The 23,902-nt window shown below is 40.9% G+C and overlaps 1 protein-coding gene across 1 annotated transcript in view; it reads right to left on the bottom strand.

Moving 5' to 3' along the window:
* Positions 1–5,965: 5,965 nt before the first annotated feature.
* The window catches only part of PPP1R36 (protein phosphatase 1 regulatory subunit 36), a 37,364-nt gene continuing 19,427 nt past the window's right edge, over positions 5,966–23,902 (bottom strand). The window contains exons 7-10 of the mRNA XM_036251125.1: positions 19,991–20,125; positions 6,735–6,777; positions 6,235–6,413; positions 5,966–6,161 (exon numbers count right to left, since the gene is read on the bottom strand). Coding sequence (XP_036107018.1) covers positions 5,966–6,161; positions 6,235–6,413; positions 6,735–6,777; positions 19,991–20,125 — 553 coding nt within the window. The remainder of the gene's footprint in view (positions 6,162–6,234; positions 6,414–6,734; positions 6,778–19,990; positions 20,126–23,902) is intronic.

Raw genomic sequence — 23,902 nt, 5'->3', positions numbered from 1 at the left:
AGCTTTTACATGTAGGTCTATGATCCATTTTGAATTAAATTTTGTATATGATGTAATGTAGGAATCCAACTTCATTAAAAATTTTTTTTCTTTATTGATTTTAGAGGGGGAGAGAGAGAAAAACATCGATGATTGAGGACTTTGTTCTGCCGCCTCCTGCATGCCTCCCACTGGGGAGTTTGCCCACAACCTGGACATGTGCCCTGACCAGGAATCGAAATAGCCACCTCTTGGTGCATGGTTCAACGCTCAACCACTGAGCCACACCAGCCGGGTCCAACTTTATTTTTCACATGGGAATATCTAGTCATTCCTGCACCATTTGTTGAAAATACTATTCTTTTCCCCATTGAATTGTCCTGGCAGCCTTGTCAAAAATCAACTGACCATAAATGTGCAGGTTTATTTCTGAACTCTTGATTCTATTATATTGACCTAAATGTCTATTCTTACTAGTACCACACAATCTTGAGTTCTAAAGCTTTGTTGTAAGTTTTGAAATCAGAATGTCTTAGTCTTCCAACTTTGTTCTTCTTTTCCAAGATTGTTTTGTCTGGGTCCATTACATTTTCATATGAATTTTAAGAAACTTAAAGAAACATAAATTAAGAAACTCCCAAACTGTCTTCTAAGGTGGCTGTATCATTTTGATCCTGTAATAAATAAGAGTTACTGTTGCTCTGCATCCTCACCAGTATTTGGTATTGTCAGGTATTCCTTTTGTTGTTGTTGCGCCATTCTAATAAGTACGTAGTGGTATCTCATGCTTTTGAGGGGATGTTGGGGGGAAGAGATAAACCACAGAACTTATATGCAGGTATGCAAACCAACGGACATAGACAACAAAGCTGGGGATGGGGTAGGGGGGATGGGGAGGAGAGTATCAATGGGGGAAAAAGGAGAAACATCTGTAACAAAAACAAATTAATAAAAATAATTTAAAAATAAATAAATAAACTTGCATTCTCTAATTATAAATAATGTTAAGCATCTCTTCATATGCTCATTTGGCATGTGTATATCTTCTTTGGTAAGGTTTATAGCTTTTGCCCATTTTTTCATTGGACTGTTTTTTTTTCTCCTTTTTTAAAATCCTCACCCAAAGTTATTTTTCCATTGATTTTCAGAGTGGGAGGAAGAGAGGGGGGCAGAGAGAGAGAGACATCAGTGTGAGAAAGACACATCTATTGGTTGCCTCCCGCATGACCCCGACCAGGACTGGGGATCGAACCTGCAACTGAGGTACATGCCCTTGACCAGGAATCAAACTCGCGACTCTTTGTTCTTTGGGTTGACACTCAACTGCTGAGCTAAACCAGCCAGGACAAATTGTTCATTTTCTTATTGTTGAGTTTTTTCTATATTTTGCATTCAAGTTCTCTATCAGACATGCTTTGCAAATGTTTTCTCCAGCTTGTAGCTTGTCTTTTCATTTTCTTAATTGCTGAATATTTATTTATTTGTTTATTTATTTATTTATTTATTTATTTATTTATTTATTTATTTATTTATTTTTGTGGTATGTGCCCCTAGTGGGAACCGAACCCGGGACTCTCTGGTCCGCAGGCCGACGCTCAACCTCTGAGCCAAACTGGCCAGGGCTGAATATTTTAAATAAAAAGAAAATCCTCCTGGTAGACTTTAAACATGCACCTGCTTAAAAACCATCAAAGGGTACCTATTCAAGGCTGCTGATTTGTGAATTAGAAATAGGGACTCCCTCTGGAAAGACCTAGAACCAGGCTGAGATATGTATTTGGATTTCACCTCCATCCATGCCCTTGGCTTGAGGCCTCTATGCAAGGCACAAATTGCACAATCAATTTGCAACAAGCCACATTGATCTTAAGTGTATCCTTACTGAATTTATAGGACCTTCCATGATAGGGTTCTTGCCTATTCTCCAGCCACATCTCATCCTCTACCTTTCTCTCTACACTTACAAAAGCCTTATCTCAGCAACTGGAAGGAGCTTTGCTTCCAGCCTCAAGATGTCCATGTTTCCTCTGCCAGTGTGACTTTTACGATGGACCCCCGTGATCCTCACACTTCCTGGTATTCTCAGCCTTGTGTGTCCCCATCCCCTTGAGGTGTGCTAGACCTTGTGACTTGCTTCTAATAAATAGAATAGAGCAAAAGTGGTGGCATCCGTTCTAATATTAGTTCGTAAGTTACTGTAACTTCTGTCTTGCTTGCACTCTCTCCCTTCCTCTCTTATTCCTTCACTCTAATGAAGCCAACTGACATGTTGTAAGCTACTTATGGAGAGGCTCATATGACAAGGAACTGAGGGGGCCTTGGGCCAACAGCTTATGAGGAGCTGAGGCCTCAGTCCAACAGTCTGCACAGAACTTAATCCTGCCAAAAACTACTTGAGTCATATTGGAAGCAGATCAACCCAATTGAGCCTTCAGATGACTTCAGCTCTAGTTGATAATTTTGAAGCCTTTTGAGAGATGGTGAGTCAGAGGATTCAGCTAAGCTGCACCTGGATGCCTGACCCCTATAAACTGTGAGATAATAAATGAATGTTATTGTTTTAAGCCACTGTGCTTTGGGGTAATTTGTCATGCAGCAATAGAGAGCGAATAGTCAGGAATATTCCCCTACTCACTTCCCACCTCTTTAATTGCTATGTGTCTTCAAGTCTCAGATTTCAATGTCACTTCCTCAGGGACAACTCCTTTCCTGACAATCCCCCACACTCGAGAAAGTCTTTGGTTATACATTCTCATAGCATTCTCTTCTCTTTTGCCACACAAGTCACCATTGCAATTAGTTCATTATCTGAGTATTTGTTTCCCATCTGTCTTCCCCTAAGATTCGCCAGTTCCAAGACAGAGCTGGCTATATTTTTTCCACACTGCATTCTCAGCATCAAACATGGTGCATAGCACAGAGTGGGGATATAGTAATTATAGAATGAAGGAAAAAAAAGGATAAACAAATGAAGGAATTGATAAATAAAGTACACTGAAGCCTTGCAGTTCAGAAAGAAGTCAAAGAAAGCCCAGTGCTCTAGTAAAGACAGCTATAAGTCTCACAATTCCCAGGCTATATTTTTTAAAATACCAAAAACAAGAAACAAAAATGAAACCATGTCAACATGTTCTAGATAAAAATTTGTTATGACAGAGTGATTATAACCAAATTCTCTACATAAATAAAAAGTCCGTCAAGGGTTAGCTAATAATCAGGATTTTGAAAAAAACTGCAGTTTAAACAGGAGTAACAGAAACTAACCTGGATAATAAACAATGAGAGCATGAAGACAGAGTAGGTTTAACAGAAGCTGCCCACACTACCAATAGGCTGGAGCTGGTGTTCCTCTGCTCTTGACCGTAAATCTGGGAAACGTATCCAGTTTTTTTCTGTGAAATGAATGAATTTCTAGCTAAATGTTAAAATGATTTTAAAGTTTGAGGATACCCTGTGGCCACAGAAAGCTAAATTCAGTCCAGTTGTTTTAGTTGGCTAAACTCCCAAAGGACTTTTAAAATGATAATATTATATAATCAGCAGCTCTGTCACTGCCTACCAAATAACATCCCATTCACTCCCTAGCTGGACATTCAGCTGAACCTTGCAGCCTGTTTTTATTTTTTTTAAATCTTCACCTGAGGATATTTTTCCATTTGTCTTCAGACAGAGTGGGAGGGAGGGAGGGAGGGAAGGAGGGAGAGAGAGAGAGAGAGAGAGAGAGAGAGAGAGAGAGAGAGAGAGAGAGAGAGAGAAACATCAATGTGAAAAAGACACATTGATTGGTTGCCTCCCGAATGTGCCCTGACCAGGGCCGGAGACCAAACCGCAACCAAGGTACATGCCCTTGACCTGAATGGAACCCACAACTCTCTGGTCTGAGGGCCAATGCTCTAACCACTGAGAAGCTGGCTCCTGTGTTTTCACTGCACCCCTTCATGTACATCGTGCTCTTGCCGTTCTTCAGTCACAGGGCACTCTTTTCCTTCTCTGCCTTTGCACATGCTCTTCCTCTAACTGGAAGTCCCCCTTTAGTGCTACCCGGTCCTTGCAACGCCAAATTCAAATCAGAACACTCATGGTTCCCCCCTGGAAGTGATTGCTCTTCTGCTCTCTCCTCTCAGGGTATTCAGTGTTTACCTCTTTTCTGGCCTCTGTCACATTCTATATTGTTTGTTTTCTTAATCCTCACCTGAGAATATCTTTCCGTTTATCTTCAGATAGAGTGGGAGGGAAGGAAGGAGGAAGAGAGAGAGAGAAACATCAATGTGAGAGAGACACATCGATTGGTTGCCTCCTATGTGACCCCGACCAGGGCTGGGGACTGAACCGCAACCAAGGTACGTGCACTTGGCTGGAATCAAACCCGCGACTCTTTGGTTTGAGGGCCAATGGTATAATCACTGAGCCAAATCGGCCAGGGCTCAATATTGTTTTGTGAGCAGGTATGTATTTTACTCTTCCTTTCTACTACCCAGACCTGGAAGATATGGTCTCTGTCTTGATGATCTTTCCCTACATAATCCAACACAAGGCTTTGGGTGGAGCAGGGACTCAATCCATATTTGTTGTTAAATGAATAAATAAAAGAATTAAGGAAACATGTTAAAAGGCTTTCAAATAAATCAGATATGCTTTGTATCTTTTCTTTTTTTTTAAATCCTCACCCAAGGATATTTTTCCACTGATTTTTTTTTTTAGATAGAGTAAGAGGGAAGGATGGAGGGAGGGAGAGACAAAAAGATACATCAATCGGTTGCCTCCCGCATGACTCAATCAGGACCAGGGATCAAACCCACAACTGAGGTACAATGACCTTGACCTGAGACTCTTTGGTCTGCGGGTCAATGTGCTAACCACTGAGTGAACCAGCCAGGGCTATACTTCATATCTTAATGCCAATAATAATAATATAACCATAGATAGAGATTTAATGTTTAAAATATTTAAGTTGCCTTTTTATAAAATTTTGTTTTCAAACATACCAAAGACACTTTGTCATAAAGCAAAAAGGAACTTAGAAATGAATAAACAGAATATTTCTTCACTAGTCCACTAGAAAACTGGCTAAATGTCCTAATGTGTTACTCTTAAATAGTCACATAGAAGCCAAAGAGGTAAATAAGTGACAAAACAAACTATTAAATATAGGAAAAGGAGCTTTTCAAGAGCTTTCTGGATTTCTTTAATAGTCTCTTGTTGAACTTTTAACAAAATAATTTGAACAATTAAAAAAGTTAATAACAACAAATATTAGTCGATGTAGTGAGTAAGTCAAAGTAGTGACTTAATTATAGGGACTTTATTACAGAAATGGAATAAGTGTTCTCATGACTAAGTCCAGTGTATCCTGAATCCTCATGTCACTTCTTTACATCAGAAAAGACTGTTTTGAAGATGATTTGATGTTTTCTTCTTGTTCAAGGGGGAGAAGAGTGTGGGGGTTGAACAGACATCGAGGCTCCCCCAAGATGCCAACTCTGTGAAAAGAATATTGGTATGGCTGAAGCAGTGAGGCCAAAGACTAAGGTGTACGGCTATGGTTGTGGCTGGACCTGTGGTTGTGTGTGTGTATGTACACGCAGCTATTTTGGGAAGTATTCCCTGTTTCCCTGAACCACCACTGTGGTCTTAAATATGGGTCCAAAAACTCAGCCCAATGCCAGATTTTGTGCTGGCCCTTCTCACATTTCCCAAAGATGATACTTCTAATGACAAAAACTTCAGCCTTATAAAGTCTGCTACTCACTCATCAAAATTAGAACTATCTGAAGTTTAGCTTAATGTTCTAGCAATGTTTTCTAGTCTACATGTACTAAGAGCTGCGGTGGGAAGGAAGTGGGTGGAAAGGAGCAGGGGTGGCTAGGAAGGTGGTGCATTCGTCTTTGTCCAGCTTTCTGGCAGAGGCACGGTGTGTGAGCCCTGTCCCTCCCGGCCCACCTAAGAAATGACACTCGGGACTCTCTTCTCTCTCTCCTTGGGCCACTTACATTGGCATAGGCACAAAGTCCACATTCTCCATATTCTCTTGCACCTCGGCTGAGAATTTCTTGCCTCCTTGATGATACTTTTTCTCAAGGATATTCTGAGCTTTTTCTCTGAGAGACGGTAGCAGAGTAGACATGACTGGAGAGCGCATGTTAATGGCTGTTTTAATCGCTGGGCGTTTTGCCATCATTCTCCTATGGGGGGAAAGGTGACATTTAGGTCACATCATCCTGTTTTCTAGAGCTTAGGAAAGTCAAAAGGTCGTACCTAAATTGTACAAATGTCATGCGTTTCTTTTGCCCTCCTGATTCTTCATCCTCGCGCTTCCTTCGAGGAATATTGAACATATTGGTACGAAAGAGCCTCCCTATTTCTTCCTCAATTTCTGTGAAGTGTTGACGTCGGAAGACAATCCAAGCTATGTATGTACAGAAAGTATAAAAGGACTACAACAAAAAACAGACAAGAATCACAACCCACAGCTAGGACGTGAAATACCTGCATCTGTCTACATAACACTGCTAACTAGGTGTAAACCCAGATGATCCAATTACTCAACGTTCCTAAAAGCTGTGGAATATTATACATGCATTCACCTTTGCAGGAGGGAAATCAGACCAAATATTCAAGTTGTGGTATATGATTCGTTAGCATCCTTTTGAGAAAAGACATTCACTATAAATAAGTACCTGACAGATGGCTTTTAGTTATTGCTGTACTTCATGTTTCATATAGAAGAGAAAAGCCCCCAAACATAAGTGACTCACCTCAAAGAATTTCCAGTCTTTTTGTGTATCTGACATTTTCTCCCTGCAATATAACAAATCACAACTATAGGATGAGAGGGAAGTTCCATATTTCAGTGATCTAGGCAAACCCTTATCTTCAAAAGGTCCCTTTGCAGGATCATTAGCTGTGGCCCCAAGACTATTTAGGCACATAAATTCTGTCAAAATGCACTGATAATGAGTCCCAATATCTTTTTCTCCAATTTCTTAGGTTACCTAGATCAAAACCCCTAGAATTCCATCAAAGGCTAATCAATATAAATTCAGGATAAACAAGCCAGCCAAGAAATGTATTCTTCCAAGCGTTACTGGTGATGTGAGTGCTGGGGAGGTGGGGAGAGTGAAAAGATGATGAAGAGGCGACATGAGGTGTTAGTAGGTACTGAAATAAAGCAACTAGAGGGTAAATCTAAAATGAAGAAAAAATTTAAAAAATTTTAAACATTGGTTATGGCCACTGGGTGCAAAAAGAAGTGGAGTCCTTGCAACACAAATGTAATGTTAAGGATCGTGTACTGGCATGGGCATACTTAGTGAATTTGGCCTCCACTCCCCAACACAGGCCATTCTGATTCCCAGCCTTAGGAAAGCAGGCATGGCCTGGGAGGACTTGAGAGTTGATAGAGAGGGCTGTGCACCTGTAGTTACCTGATTAGTCATGGGGATCAAAGCACTCCAGGGTTGATACTGGGTCTACTTTTGCTTTTGCTTGAGTCTTCTTTGGAGTAACTGACCTAGGATTGGCCCTGGTATCAGGCTCTGCAGAACCATCCTGAATTCCCATGGTCTGGTGAAGATGACCCAAACCCCTCAGGACCTTCAGCCTTCTCGCAGGGACTTCACGATCTGCGTGAGCCAAACTAGACCTCCGTTGTGGGGAACCACTGAAGAAATGGTTGAGCTTTCACTGAGGTGGGTCCCTCCCCTCCTACAGACTCTTCATTTACACACTGGTTTCCCTGTATACAAGTCTTCAACAAAGAATTAAGGCAATGGTAATTGCAGTGAACATTTACTGAATGTTGACTCTATGCCAAGTAATATGCCAAGCCCTTTACATTTATTATCATATTTGGTTCTCATCAGATCTCCATGATGCAGTCAGCCTTACAGTTGGGGAAACTGAAGTTGAGACTCAAGTCCAAAGACACATATTTAATTAGGGGTAGAGTCTGTACTAAAACTCAAGCCCATCAGAATTCCACATTTGCCCTCATAGCCAGAATAGAAGGGAAACATGCTTTTTCTTTAGAATATTTTGCAAAATAATTAAAAATATTAAACAGACAGAGCCCAGCAGAAACTTTTTGAGACAAACCTCAGCATCCTTCCATGCCACCCAGCTGAAGCTTCCGTCTAACAGGAGTGCTTATGTGGTATTTCCACCCTTCCACAGACTCTGCCAGCTGAAACCAGAGACCTCACAGACCTTCCAAGCTGAAGCGGACACCAGCCAAACTCTGTTTTTGGAGTACCAAGTCAGCTTGCATTCTGGCAGGTTCAGAGCAGTATTACATTGGCACAACCCAAACCAGCACCATCTCGACAAGGTTTTGAAATGACAGAGTAATTACCCAGGAAACACACACTTTCTCTCCTTTACTTTTCTTTTATTCTTCTTTTTTCAAACATTAGAAGAAAAGGTAGCATGGCCCTGGCCGGTTTGGCTCAGCAGTTAGAGAGTCGGTCGAGGACCAATGAGTCGCGGGTTCGATTCTGGTCAAGGGCACGTACCTCGGTTGTGGTTCATCCCCTGGCTCGGTCGGGTCGTGAGGAGGCAACCAGTTGATGTGGCTCTATCACATCAAATTTCTCTCTGTCTCGCTCTCTCTCTCTCTCTCTCTCTCTCTCTCTCTCTCCCTCCCTCCCACTCTATCTAATGATAAATAGAAAAATATCCTCGAGTGAGGAATAAAAAGAAGAAGAAAGAGAAGGAGAAGGAGAAGAAGGAGAAGAAAAGGTACCATGAACCTCCTTCCCTTTTCTTCGAGTTGCCATAAAACTGGGGGCTCTTGCCCTGACTGGTTTGGCTCAGCTACAGTGTCGGCCCACTGACCAAAGAAAGAGTCATGGGTTTGATTCCAGTCAAGGGCACATACCTTGGTTGCAATTCAGTTCCCAGCCCTGGTCAGGGTCGTGCGGGAGGCAACCAATCGATGTATCTCTCTCATGTCAATGTTTCTCTCTCCCTCCCACTCTGTCTGAAAAGAAATGGGAAAATATCCTTGGGTAAGGATTAAAAACAAAAAACTGGGGCCTCTCACTTAAAGACCAAAGGAAAATGATGTAGCCCACACCACAGTAATTAAGAACAGAATAAAGTGGGTTTCTTCTTACCATTCTTACTTAATTCTGCATATGAAACTAAACTGAGTCCAGGAAATGAAGGCAGAGAATGAGTACATTCAGGAACCTCATAGTTTAAATCTGAAAATTCATCTCTTGCTGGTGCATTTTGAGCCATTTTTCTTTTTTTTTTTTTTCAACTTTATTTTATAATTTTTGTATTAAGTACAGAATAATAATAATTTGATTAGCACTGGCCAATGTGGTTCAGTTGGTTGTGCATCGTCCTGTGCACTGAAAGACTGCTGGTTCAATTCCTGGTCAGGGCACATGCCCAAAGTTGCAGGCTCAATCCCTGGTAGGGGCATGCCGGAGGCAGCAATCAGTTTTTCTTTCTCTCTTCCTCTCTCTCTAAAAATCAATATAGCCCTGGCCGGTTTGGCTCAGCGGTTAGAGCGTCGGCCTGCGGTCCTGAGAGACCCGGGTTCAGTTCCCGCTAAGGGCATGTACCTCGGTTGCAGTTTGTCCCCGGCCCTGGTCGGTTGTGCGGGTGGCAGCCACTCGATGCGTCCCTTTCACATCGATGTTTCTCTCTCTCTCTCTGTTCCTCTCCCCCCCCCCCCCCACTCTACCTGAACAAAAAATGGAAAAATGTCCTCGGGTGAGGATAAAAAAATAAAAATAAAAAATAAAAAAATAAATAAAAATCAATATAAATCTTTTTAGAAATAAATTTATCATAAATTTAGAAATGTACTGAGTATAAATAACAAATTTAAGCCCCCTAAATCCTTTACAAATTGAAATAGGGTTTATTACAGCACAATCCAACAGAAATACAATGTAAGCCACAAGTGTAAGTTTAAATTTTCTAGTCCCAACCCTAAAAAGAAACAGGTGAAATTAATTTAAGAATATATTGATTGTATCCAAACCCACAAAATCGTATCAGTCATTCCTAAAGGGACACAAAGCCTAGGGCCAGGTCCAGTAGAGTTCTGGACTAGAGATAAAAGAAGAAGTTGTGCCTGGCTGGTGTGGCTCAGTGGACTGAGCATCATCCCATGGACTGAGAGGTCCCAGTTGAATTCCTGGTCAGGGCACATGCCCAGGTTGTGAGCTCAATCCCCAGTGGGGGGCCCCAAATCTATGTTTCTCTCTCACATCAATGTTTCTATCTCTTGCTCTAAAAAATTAATAAAAACATATATATATTTTTAAAAGTTGTGTTGTTCTACTTACCCTCTGCTGCTTTAGGTGAAATCAGGTTGAAATGAAGATCAAGGCCTGCTCTTTACCAGGACAGAGAAAATTCAAAGGAGGGAGGAGAAAGAGGCTTTTGTGCCTATGACAGAATAGGGTGGGGCAATGGGGTTAAGGATGATTTATACACCTGAGCTTCAAAGAGCCCTTTCTTCTCATCCTCTTTTGCACCTCCAGCTCTTTGGTCACCCATAAGGTGACAGCTGCATTGAGAGCACAGGAGGAGGGTATACATCCTAGGGTAGAGGTGGGAGTGGAGCCTGAATTGGAGCCATAACCAAAGAACAGATCTAATCCCATGGCATTAGGGATTAGATCTCTAATGAAGGGGGTTTTCTTATCTATCCTGGAAAACACAGAGAGCTTTCATTGAATATGTTCATCAAAATGTTGCCAAAGCTTTTGTGTATCAGGATTTCACAGATATATTTAGAAGAAAAAGACATGTCCTCCTACTTCTCAAGAAACATGAAAGCACCAAATTAACTGCCCCCAAATTGCTGGTTCTACTGAAATCTTTAATTTAACCCCAGAAATAAATAGCATAAGGTGTTCTAGTCCAATATTAAGTGTGTATATATTAGAGAGGAAAGTTAGAAAATACTCATGAAAATGTTCTCACGAGAATATTAGCTTATTCACTTTGAGAGGAAGTCAAATAATGATATGTTAAAATTAGTTAATCACTCATAACTGGCAAAAACATTGTCCTCATTTCCTGGATAAACATAACCAACAGAACAATATAAATTCCATTCAAGGACATAACTCCATGGCCATTAACTTTTTTTAGAATATATTTTTATTGATTTTAGAGAGAGGAAGGGAGAGGGAGAAACATTGATAGTCTGCCTCCTGTACATTCCCTATTGGGGATGGAGCCCAGAACCCGGGTATGTGCTCAGCCAAAAATCAAACCCAGTAAACCTTCAGTGCACAGGAGGACGTTCAACCAACTGAGTCACACCGGCCAGGGCCCAATTAACAACTTTTCGTGTCAAAAAACATGCTGTAACCTGTTTTCCTCAATTTCCTTGTTCAGCTTTGACCTGTATGAAATTTGTTATGTGAATGGTGGGTGGTAAGGTCTAAATTTATTGTTCTCCAATTGCTATCCAACAGGCAGGAGAAAAGCAGGTGATGGCAAATATAACGAGACAAAAAGACCAATATCTCCACCTGACCGGTGTGGTTCAATGGATTGAGTGTGTCCCATGAACTGAGTGGTCCCGGTTCCATTCCTGGGCAGCACACATACCCGGGTTGTGGGCTTGATCCCTAGTAGAAGGCGTGCAGGAATGGACAGATCAATGTTTCTATCTCTCTCTCTCCTCCTCTCTCTCTAAAAGATCAATAAAAACATATTTAAAAAAAAAGACAGAAGTAGATGAAAAGCCAGCCAGTACACCCTGGTGCAACAAGATGCCTTTTGGTCAGCTGATGTCAGAGTTTGGTTTGGTGGCCGTGGCACTAATAGCTGTGTGCACGGTGTCAGCTTCTCGGCCAGTGGGAGCCACTTGCCCTGGGTCAGCCATGACAATACCGTATCCATTGACAATGCCTCAAAAAGTGTGCAGGTCTCAACTCTGAAAACAAAGTTTCTGCCCCTCATGAGTTTGCCATTTGGCTCAGAGACTAGCACTGTAGCTACTCTAGGGACTTAGAAAAGCTTATATTTGGGCCACAGGAATACTCTTTTTTTTTTTTTTTTTTTTTTTTTTTTTTAATCAACACCCGAGGATATTTTTCCATTTTTTGTACAGATAGAGTGGGAGGGAGAGAGAGGAAGAGAGAGAGAGAGAGAAACATCGACGTGAAGGGACACATCGAGTGGCTGCCACCAGCACGACCAATCAGGGCCGGGGACAAACTGCAACCGAAGTACGTGCCCTTAGCGGGAACCGAACCCGGGTCTCTCCGGACCGCAGGCGGACGCTCCAACCGCTGAGCCAAACTGGCCAGGGCCACAGGAATACTCTTTAATGCTCAATCCCCAATTTTATTATTTTATTTATCTTTTTATCCTCACTGAGGACTTTTTTTTTTTGCATTTGTCTTCAGATAGAGCAGGAGGGAGAGAGAAGGGAAGAGAGAGAGAGAGAGAAACATCAATGTGAGAGAGACACATCAACTGGTCGCCACCCACATGACCCCAACCAGGGCCGGGGACAAACTACCCTTAGTGGGAATCAAACCCAGGACTCTCTGGTCTGCAGACTGATGTTCTAACCACTGAGCAAAACTAGCCAGGGCTCAATCCCCAATTTTAAATACCTCTCTATTGCATTTACTACTACACCCCACAGTTAGAGGTGTGAAATGAAATAATTCCATAATTCTATAATGTTCTTATCCTTTGCAGTGAGCCACATTTGGCCTATTTAATTCCTATGAGCATCTGACAATGGCTAAAAGTTCTCCACAGTTGCTCAGTGGTTTCTAGGTTTGAATTAACAGTACTATGAGATAGTAGATTTCCCCATTTTCCACTTTCTTCCCTAAAATAAAGGAAAAATAGCCCAGCTGGTGTGGCTCAGTAGTTGAACATCGACCCATGTACCAAGAAGTTACCGGTTTGATTCCCAGTCAGGGCACATGCCCAGGTTGTGGGCCTGATCCCCAGTGGGGGGTATGCAGGAGCCAGCCAATCGATGTTTTCTCTCATCGATGTTTCTATCTCTCTTTTCCTCTCCCCTCCTCTGTCTTTAAAATCAATAAACAAAAACAATATTAAAAAATAATAATAAAATAAAGGGAAAACACAATAACATATTCAAATGGTCCTACAAAATAACACAGCTGCCTAAATTATGTAATGGCATGAAAAGTTTGATAAAAAGCATTCCTATGAAAACAAAAATGTGGTACAGAAAGGTTGCTTTAAGGCAGTGGTTTTCAAACTTTTAAAAAAATATGTTTTCATTGATTTTTTAGAGAGAGAGGAAGGGAGAGAGAGATAGAAACATCAATGTGAGAAACATCAATTGGCTGCCCCCTGCACACCTCCTACTGGGGAGAGAGCCTGAAACCTGGGCATGTGCCCTGACCAGCAATCGAACCAGGACCTCTCAGTCTATGGGATGATGCTCAATCCACTGGGCCACACTGGCCAGGTTCTAAGAAAGTTCTGACCAGGCCAAAGGGAAGTCATCGAGCCAAAGTCACCCATCCACAAAGTCCCATGTCTGGAAGGAATGGATGGGCTTGCTTTCGTGTCCCTACTGCACACAGACACTGGCTAGAAGCAGTCCATGGGAAGCGTGGCCTCAGCACAGACCTGGTGATGGATTCAGAGAGGAGCAGCTGGGGCCACTGGTCAGTTATGCTCCCCACAATAGCAGATCTGAGGGGCATGTTTTCATGGCTGCCACACTGGAAGATAGAGCTCTCTCAACTCCATAAAATAGCTGAATATAGCAGCAAAAACTCTACAGAGCAGAACTGATGTAGTAGAATAAAGAATAAATATGCCCTGGCTGGTTTGACTAAGTGGTTAGAGCATTGGCCTGCGGACCAAAGAGTCACGGGTTTGACTCTGGTCAAGGACAGGTTCCTCAGTTGTGGTTCGGTCCTGGCCCTGGTGGGGGTTGTGCAGGAGAAAACCAATCGATGTATCTCTCTCACATCGTTCTTTCCTTCCTTCCTTCCTTCCTTCCTTCCTTCCTTCCTTCCTTCCTTCCCTCCTTCCTTCCTTCCTTCCTTCCTTCCTCTCTCTCTCTCTCCCCCTCTCCCTCTCCCCCTCCCCCTCTATCTGAAGATAAAGTAGAAAAATATCCTCTGGTGAAGATGAAAAAAAAATTAATAAATAAATAACAGAACAAATGTTGCTGAAGGTGCCCTAAAAGGGCATTTCCAATCATGGTAAATGACACAAAATGAATAATGAAGAAGGTGGACATGGGAAGCAGATCTAGTATATTTACCATCATGGACAAAAGAGGTATAAGAGAAGAGAAATGGCCAACAATGTAAAAGTACAGTAGTCTGTTTCAAGAACCCCAGTGGATACCTGAAATAAAGAATAGTACTAAGCCCTGTATATACTATGTCTTTTCCCATATATACGTATCTATGATGATATTGAATTTATAAAATAGCCACAGTAAGAAATTAACCATTGCTAATAGTAAAATAAAACAAGTATAACAATATACTATAATAAAAGTTAAATGAATGTGGTCTCTCTCAAAATATTTGATTGTACTCTATTCACCCTTCTTGTGATGATGTTAGATGATAAAATACCTTATTAAATCGAGAACTTTCACCTTTTCACTTAATGGAAGCACTTTACAGCTTCTCTTTGGCATATTGGAAAGTGTCAGCATCACTGCTCTTACACTTTGGGGCCATAATTAAGTACAATAAGTGTACTGAACATCGATACTCAACAGTCCATCTGATAACAGAGAGGGCTACTAGTGACTAAGGGCAGGGAGCATATACAGCATGGGGACAATGGACAAGGAAATGATTTGTATCCCAGATGGGATGGAGCAGGATGGCATAAGATTTCATCACAATACTCAGAACAGCATCAATTTAAAACTTATGAATTGTTTATTTCTTGAATTTTCCATTTAATATTTTTAGACCATGGTTGATCTTACATAACTGAAACCTTGGAAAGTAAAACCGCAGATAAAGGGAAACTACTGTATAATCAAAAAAACAAAGAAAATAAGCCTGGACTGAAAATAAATCAATATAAACATCTATAAACACCAAGCCCTGTTTGAGGAAAACCTCATATGCATTTTTGTTTTTAAACTTTATAGACCTTATAAATAGCCAAGAAGAAATGAGAGAACATATGCAAGCCCCTTGGACCCTGGAGAAGTTTGGAGAAAATCGACTCCAACTAAAGAATGAATATTCTAATAGTCTCTGCCCATCCTTACTTTTCTTTTTTTTTTATCCTCACCCAAGGACTTTTTTTTTTTTTTTGCATTTACCTTCAGATAGAGCAGGACGGAGAGGGGGAGGAAGAGAGAGAGAAACATCGAGCGGCTGCCACCTACATGACCCCAACCGGGACCGGGGACAAACTGCAACCGAGGTACATGTCCTTAGTGGGAACTGAACCCTGGCCTCTCTGGTCCACAGGCCTATGCCCTAACCACTGAGCAAAACGGGCCAGGGCCTGACTTTTCTTTTTGTAAATATTTCTACAGATTTACCATTTCCTTTTTCTATATTGTTTAATTTTTTTTACATGACTATTAATCAATTTTATAAACAGCAAGGCCCTGGCCCGTGTGGCTCAATGGTTAGAAAGTTGGCCTGCAATCTGGAGAGACCCGGGTTCGGTTCCCGCCAAGGGCACGTACCTCGACTGCAGTTTGTCCCTGGCCCTGGTTGGGTCGTGTGGGTGGCAACCACTCGATGTGTCCCTTTCATGTCGATGTCTCTCTCTCTCTCTCTCTCTCCCTCCCACTCTATCTGAACAAAATATCAAAAAATGTCCTCGAGTGAGGATAAAAAAAAAAGTCCTATAATGATATGAACATTTCTATGGACTCCAGCATTGGAATTATATGAGTCATAGAGAAAAAACAAGATTACAAATATATGAAGCCAGAAGCTAGTCTGTGGAAAAGTATTATATAGATGTGTTGGCAGTTAATTTAAAAATATTATTTCTCTGGATCTTATGATGTTTTTGAGGGTTTTTTTTTCCACTGTTCTAAATTTTGAATTTGTTACTTTTTTTTTTCTTATTTTAAATAAATGTGGACATTTGTGCCTAAAATAAATAAATAAACTAAGGGTCAACACAATCAACAAATAGCAAATGCTAGTTTAGTCTCCTAAAACAGAAAAAAAGATAAGGCTGACTTTAGTCATTTCTTTTTCTTTTTTTTTTTTTCTTTATTGATTTTAGAGAAAGAGGATGGGAGAGAGAGAGATAGAAACATTGATGAGAGAGAACATCAATTGGCCGCCTCCTGCATGCCCCTCACTGGGGATTGGGCCCACAACCTGGGCATGTGCCCTGACCAGGAATTGAACCAGGGACCTTTGGTGCATGGGTTGACACTCAACCACTGAGCCACACTGGCCAGACATCTCTAGTCACTTCTTTAATAGAATTAGACACAAGAAATGCTACTATTTCTGGCAAATTTTTAAAAATTTAAATATTATTCTAGGAAAAAAAAAAATGTAAAAGCTACCTTTTACAGATGATATGACTACATACCTAGAAAATCCAAAGAAATAATTAAAAATTGTATATAGGTAAGAAATAGGTTTGGCTCAGCAGTTGGAGTGTTGGCCTGCAGACCAAAGAGTCTCGGGTTCGATTCCAGTCAAAGGCACGTGCCTCAGTTGCGGTTTGGTCCCCGGCCCCGGTCGGGATCGTGCAGGAGGCAGCCGGTCAATGTGTCTCTCTTGCACCAATGTTTCTTTCGCTTTCTCTTTTTCTCTCCCTCCCGCCCCTCCTACTCTATCCGAAGATAAATGGAGAAATAACCTCGGGTGAGGATTAGAAATAAATAAACAAACAAAAACTTTATATTGGTATAAAAAAATTAAATACATGCGTGCCAATCTAACTTAGGACCACATAAATTTCTTTAAAGATTTATTAATACAGCTTTAATTGGAGAAATAAAGAATAATATTAATAAATGGAGAATACATCTTACAGCTTTTTAAGAGGATTCAATACAGTAAAGATGTCCGAGATTGTCAACTGGTGTGCAGCAAGAATTTTTTAAATATGCTATACCTGACTATTTAGTCAAGGGTACTGACCTTGTTTCCTTTAGATTATCAAATAAAATAATGACAACAGCCCAGACAACAATAACAGTCTGGTGTGAATGCCCTGTCTTGAATCATAAATATATAGGTCATATAATAGGATTGAATCTTACTGATCACATTGCATAATAAGGTTGTACCTGATTGGTTAAGTCTTGGTACCAGAAATCCTTATATACAAGTATAGGCACCTGATTTTTTAAGAAGTCACTTTGGAGAAGAAAGGGTAGGTAATTACTATTATTATTATTATTACTATTATTATTGTAAACCAATAAAAATTATACCTATTTTTCTTGTCAGCTTGGCAAAAAGTATATTTTTTGGTATACTGCAGAATTTTAGTAATTAGTTTGTGTGCCATGAAATAAAAAAGGTTGAAAATTGCTATTCTAAGCTAATGTATAGGTTTTAATATAATATACAATGAAAGGTTCTTGATATCTTTTAGAACTTGATTAATAGTGAAATTTATCTCAAATAAGCAAGATTGTCAAATACAAGTTTTCTGAAAGTAATAGGAATGAGCTCATTGTTTTCAGCTGTAAGATCACCCCCTTTCCAACCTGGCTCACTGCCTGTGCTCCACAGTCAAGTCTCCCTGAGGTCCACCTCTCCTCTCTTCTGCTTTGGGTGCCCAATCTCTGTCTATACCTGTACTGCACCTATCCCCAATTGCTGATTTCCTTACCTGATGACTCCTCCATTAGACTACATGCTCCTTGATGGCAGAAACTGTTTTCTTTGTACCCTACCTAGCACTTACCACCACAACTACCACAGAGCAGGCACTCAATAATGTTTGCTGAATAAAGCAAAGCAAGATATAAATTATATAGTTCTGTATTTAAACAGAAAAACTGATCAATAAAATTAAATAGGAATTTCCCCAAATGCATTATAATATTAGAAAAAAATCAATATCTAATAAACAAGAAATTTTGCCGTGAAAAAAAATCACTAATAAATATTATTGAAAAGTTGAATGCTAGTAAAGAAAAAGTATCTTAGATTCATAGCTCATCTGACCTAATAAGTTGTAACAAATTTCATATGAATTGAAGACAGTAATATTTTCTTTGAATCCTATTTTTAAAAACTAAGAAAGGAAGGCCAGTGTGGCTCAGTGGTTGAACATTGACCCATACACCAAGAGGTCGCTGGTTCAATTCCCGGTCAGGGCACATGCCCAGGTTGTGGGCCCAATCCCCAGTGAGGGGCATGCAGGAGGCGGCCAATTGATGTTCTCTCTCATCAATGTTTCTATCTCTCTCTCACTCTCCTTTCCTCTCTCTCTAAAGAAGAAAAGAAAAGTAAGAATTTTAACCCAGGAATGAACAGTGAACCCAGGAATGCAAGAAGTTATATGACTATCAAACAGCATCAGAAACAAGTTGGAAATGTTCAAATAAATAAAAAATTATAACCTTTCACAATGTGTAAAAACACGAATATCAAAAGGAAAGCTACAAAGTAGAAAACAAATGACCGATCCTTGCCATATGAAACATATATTATTTAAATTCCCAGTTTCCACTTGATAAATGGTTAAAACTGATGAGAAACAGGCAATACACAGAAAAAAAGCACAGATTCCACAGTCATAAAAGATATTCAAAGTCAAATAAAATACCTTTAAGCTTTTTATATACCTTTGAGCTATCAAAAATATTAAACTAATAAAACCAGGTATGCTTGTGGCTGATGGTGATTTGAAATGTTTTAACTTTTTTGGAGAACCTGGCAATATTAACAGGAGCTATAAAATTGTTTATGCCCTCTAGGTAAATATTCTGGATAATGAGCTATAAGAAAATAGCCTAAATGAACAAAATAATTTATATAAAAATATTCAATGCTGAAAAACTAAAACCACACAAATGTACACAAAAGGAATGGTTAAGCAAACTGGTATATTGCACAAAATAACTATAGTTGCTATTCAAAGTGGTAGGTGAAATAATGTAAGTAGAATAATAGGAGAAGTTACATAGAAAATATAGGAAAAAAAAGTATATACAAATATCTGTATTTTGAAAACGTGAAAAATGTAGAGAGAGAGAATTCATATATTGGGTTCTTTTCCTATAAAGTAAAAAAAAAAGAGTCCTGGCAGGGTGGCTTAGTTGGTTAGGTGTGCATGGGAGGCAATCGATTGATGTTTCTCTCTCACATAGATGTCTCTCCTACCCCTCTTCCTCTCTCTAAAACAGATCATCCTCAGGTAAGGATTAAATTAAAATAAAAAAAATTAAAAAACAAAACAAAAACCACAGTTCTGGCCATGACCAATGTGTGGATCTTGAGCCTGCAGTGAAACTACCCAAAGAAGGAGATTTTAGGTTAAGGTTTGGTGCTTTCCCTAATGTGATCCCAACTTTCCTGTGATGAGACGCTTTTAAATTTTAATTACCATAGTGTATAAACTGTCATCCTTAGGTAAAAATTACCTTCCCACAAACAGGGTCATTTTATAACCCCCTCATCACTACCTTGTGCCCACAACTGTTTTTGCTGCAAAACAAGCAGAGAAAGGACAGGGGACACACCCAATATACCCATCAACACTGGTCCATCACATGGTCTCCCTTGAAAGGCAGCCAAGTAGCCTTTGTATGGCAGCAGGAAGACTTCCTGCTTGAGAGCAAGATTCCATTTGGCTGAATATGCTGAGAGAAAAGATATTTAAACCCAGGCGGTAGAGGGTTGTTAAAATATCAGCTGAGATTCTGAGATTCTTCCTATACTCTGTCAAAAGAGACATCACATGTGTTTGGACAGTGCCTCACCTGAGCCCATTTACTCTGAACAACAAAAAAGGAACCTTTCTCAAGGGCATCAAAAGTCAAATTTAAGAGTCTTAAGATATGAATATATAAACTAGCAAAGATGGAATGAAACCCTAAGTGTGTACTTACTTTCCGCAGCACATGTGATGCTTATCGGGCATTCCCAAGCCCAGGACAAGGACACAGTACTTCTGTGCCAAGTATTTCTGTGCTGCTTCTAACTTACTTAAAACCAATTCCATCTCTTTTTTCTCTACAAGGCCCCTGAAAAAAACAACAGTAATTTGAATTAATTTTGGTAAATGCATATACATTTATTTGGAAAGTCAGAAATATAAATATTTTTAAAGAAATACAAGGAGTCAGCACATCTAACTTATGTTTTCATTTACTTTATTTTATTTATTTATCTATTTATTTTTATCCTCACCTAAGGACATTTTTTCGTTTTTTGTTCAGATAGAGTGGGAGGGAGAGAGAGGAAGAGAGAGAGAGAGCGAAACATCAACTTCCGGTCAAGATGGCGGCAAAGGTAAACACAGTATCACCTCCTCCCACAACCACATCAAAATTACAACTAAACTACAGAATAAACATCCTTCAGAACCGCCTGAAATCAAGCTGAATGGAAGTCCTACAACTATGAAATTAAAGAAGCAGCCATATCCAGACTGGTAGGAGGGCAGAGGCCCCAACAAGCTGGTCCCACACCCACGTGTGGCGGATAAAAATCAGGAGGACACCTCAACACGGAAGGTCCTCCCTGAGGACTGAGGGGTCCCCGTCCCACACCAGGTGCCCCGCTCAGGGTTCCAGTGCCAGGAAGAGAAGTCCCCATAACTTCAGGATGTAAAACCAGCAGGAATTGAGGCTCAGGGAGGCTGAGGCTTCTGGAGCCCCAGGCAGTTCCTCTTAAAGGGCCTGTGCAGGGACTTACCTGGACTTGCTCCTTTTGGGCTTCAACACAGGGGAGGCAGCTTGAAAGGCACAAGAGACATATGGGGAAGAACTGAGTTGCTTGGCATTGGGGCGAGGGCTGGAGAGGTGGCTTTCTCCTGGACAGACATGCTGGTGGAGGCCTGTGTTCCTTTGGTGAGCCCTTCCCCCACGGGGCAGGCAAATGGCCACCATATCCGGGATTCCAGCAACCTAGTTCACTCTGTTTGTCCCACTTTGGTGATTCTCTGAGGTCCTGCCCCACCCAACTTTCAGGCCCACCTAAGCTGTTTCCAGTGGCTTTACCATAGGATTGGCCTGTTTTGGCTCCTACTTCAGATTTTCCTAAATTCTCTCAAACAAGGAGCATTTGGACACAGTGAACCCCATACCTCTCGCTAAGTGGCACTAGAAGCAGCCAGCCTTAGATCACAACTTGGCTTTGCATGGGCACCTCCAAGCCCAGCATAAGAAGCAGCCATCGGCAGATCACTTTGTAGCTTATGCCTGGTGGCCCTGGGTAGAACACAGGCAGTGGCTGACCTGGCCCCAGAGCCAGCACACCCAGTGGACAGCTTCAGACCACATCAAAGCACCACCACCCAAGCACCTCCACAAGTGACACACTCACTGAGTGGACTCAGTGGGTACCAGAGCCCCGCTGAAGTAAGTCTTGCTCTGTGTGGTGGGCCCCTACACGGCTGATCCTCCAAGGTAGTCAGTGGTTGGTGGTTAGTGGGTATAGCCAGTCCTTGCAGCTAATCAGCCCTCTGAGTAAACCCTCCCATTGACGTGCCAACAACCATCAAGACTCAATTACAACAGAAGGGTATAAAGTCCACACGAGGGGTGCACCTCGAGGGCCCAGCTGGGTGATCAGGGAGGCTGTGCCACTGGAACCTGCAGGACAGCTGCTACAATAGCCACCCTAGGAAGCCTAGGAGACACAGCAACTCTACCTAACACATAGAAACAAACACAGGGAGGCAGCCAAAATAAGGAGACAAAGAAACATGTCCCAAATGAAAGAACAGAACAAAACTCCAGGAAAAGAACTAAATGAAATGGAGATAAGCAATCTAATAGATGCAGAGTTCAAAACACTGCTAATAAGGATGCTCAATGAAGTTAGTGAGGACCTCAAGAGCATAATAAAGGAACAGTCAGAAATGAAGGAGGCACTAACTGAAGTAAAGAATAATTTACAGGTAATCAATGGTAGAGAAGTGAAGCCAAGAAGCAAGCCATTGATTTAGAATATAAGGAAGCAAAAAACACCCAATCAGAACAGCAAAAAGAAAAAGGAATCCAAAAAAATGATGATAGTATAAGGAACCTGTGGGACTTCAAGCATACCAACATTCACATCATGTGAGTGCCAGAAGAAGAGAGAAGGCAAGAAATTGAAAACCTATTTGAAAAAATAATGACAGAAAACTTCTTTAACTTGGTGAAGGAAACAGACATAAAGTCCAGGAAGCACAGAGAGTCCCACACAAGATGAACCCCAAGAGGCCCACACCAAGACACATCATCATCAAAATGCAAAAGGTTAAAGACAAAGAGAGAATCTTTTTTCCCCCTTTATTGAATTTAGAGAGAAAAGAAGGGAGAGGGAGAGAGAGATAGAAACATCAATGAGAGAGAACATCGACTGGCCACCTCCTTCATGCCCCCAGCTGGGGATCGATTGGGTCCACAACCTGGGCATATGTCCTGACCAGAAATCGAACCAGCGATCTCCTGGTGCATGGGCTGATGCTCAACCACAGAGCCACACCAGCTGGACAAAGAGAGAATCTTAAAAGCAGCAAGCAGTTAGTTACCTACAACAGAGCTCCCATAAGGCTGTCAGCCAATTTCTCCAAAGAAACTGCTGGCCAGGAGGGAGTGGCAAGAAATATTTAAAGAGATGAAAAGTAACGACCTACAACCAAGATTACTCTATCCTGTAAAGCTAACATTTAGAATTGATGGCCATATAAAGAGTTTCCCAGACAAGAAAAAGCTAAAAGAGCTCATCACCACCAAACCAGTGTTGTATGAAATGTTGGCGGGTCTTTCTTGAAGAAGAAGATAAAAAAAATATGAATAAGCCCTGGCCGGTTTTCTCAGTGGTTAGAGCGTCAGCCTGCGGTCCAGAAAGACCCGGGTTCTATTTCTGCTAGGGGCACGTACCAAAAAAATAATAATAATAAAAATAGTAATAAAAGGTGGGTTTTTTTTTTTTGCTGTTTTGAAAAAGAAAAGAAAAGGTGTCACTAGCTTTTTTTTTCTTGCCTTTTAATTTTCAGAAAGATTTAAACCAAATGAAATGTATTCTAAACAACTGGGACAAATTAATGCCCCTTCTGATGTTCACCACTAGACTGACCACGTGAGGATATGTCATGGCAAGGAGGGAGGTGGGTTTGAGTATAATATAGATAGTTCAAAGCATAAAACATTATCATATGTAATGAGAAGGCTTGTAAGCGGCTTAAATAAAATGAGTTTCCGAAATAGATCAATTGGGTTCCAACTTAAATCGCCTGAATTTCATATAACCCAAAAACACATCCCCACAAGCAGCCCAATGGCCATCAATGTGCCATCCTCCTGCTTCCTTCAGTAGTCCCCACCCTCACTGATTACCCCTACTTTGCCAGAGCTGCCAATGATTAATAGTCTTCTTCATTATAAACAAAACAAACAACAACAATCAAGAAACACCTTGAGATTTTTAGGCCAATGGTTCTCAAGTTTTAATATATTATTTAATATATTATTCTCAAGTAGGAATCACTTGGGGTTACTTGCTACAAATGCAGATTCCCGGTGCCACTCCCTTTCAAAGATTCCGGTTCAGTAGGTCAGGGTAGAACCTGGTATTTAAAACAAGCCCAGAACAGACTGACAAACCTCCGAGAAAAGGGGTTTGGGGGGTGGGAAAAGATAAATCACAGAACTTATATGAATATATGCATAACCAATGGACACAGACAACAGTTCAGTGAAGGAGTGGGTGGGGTGGGGGCTGTCAATGGGGGAAAAAGAAGAGACGTATGCAATACTTTCAACAATAAAGATAAATTAAATAAAACAAGCTCAAATATAATCCTCTGG

The sequence above is a fragment of the Molossus molossus genome, unplaced genomic scaffold (assembly GCF_014108415.1).
Source record: "Molossus molossus isolate mMolMol1 unplaced genomic scaffold, mMolMol1.p scaffold_m16_p_1, whole genome shotgun sequence".
In the NCBI taxonomy this organism is placed as follows: Eukaryota; Metazoa; Chordata; class Mammalia; order Chiroptera; family Molossidae; genus Molossus; species Molossus molossus.
Note: the sequence above shows the minus strand (reverse complement) of the source record. Positions and strands in the feature narration are given on the sequence as shown.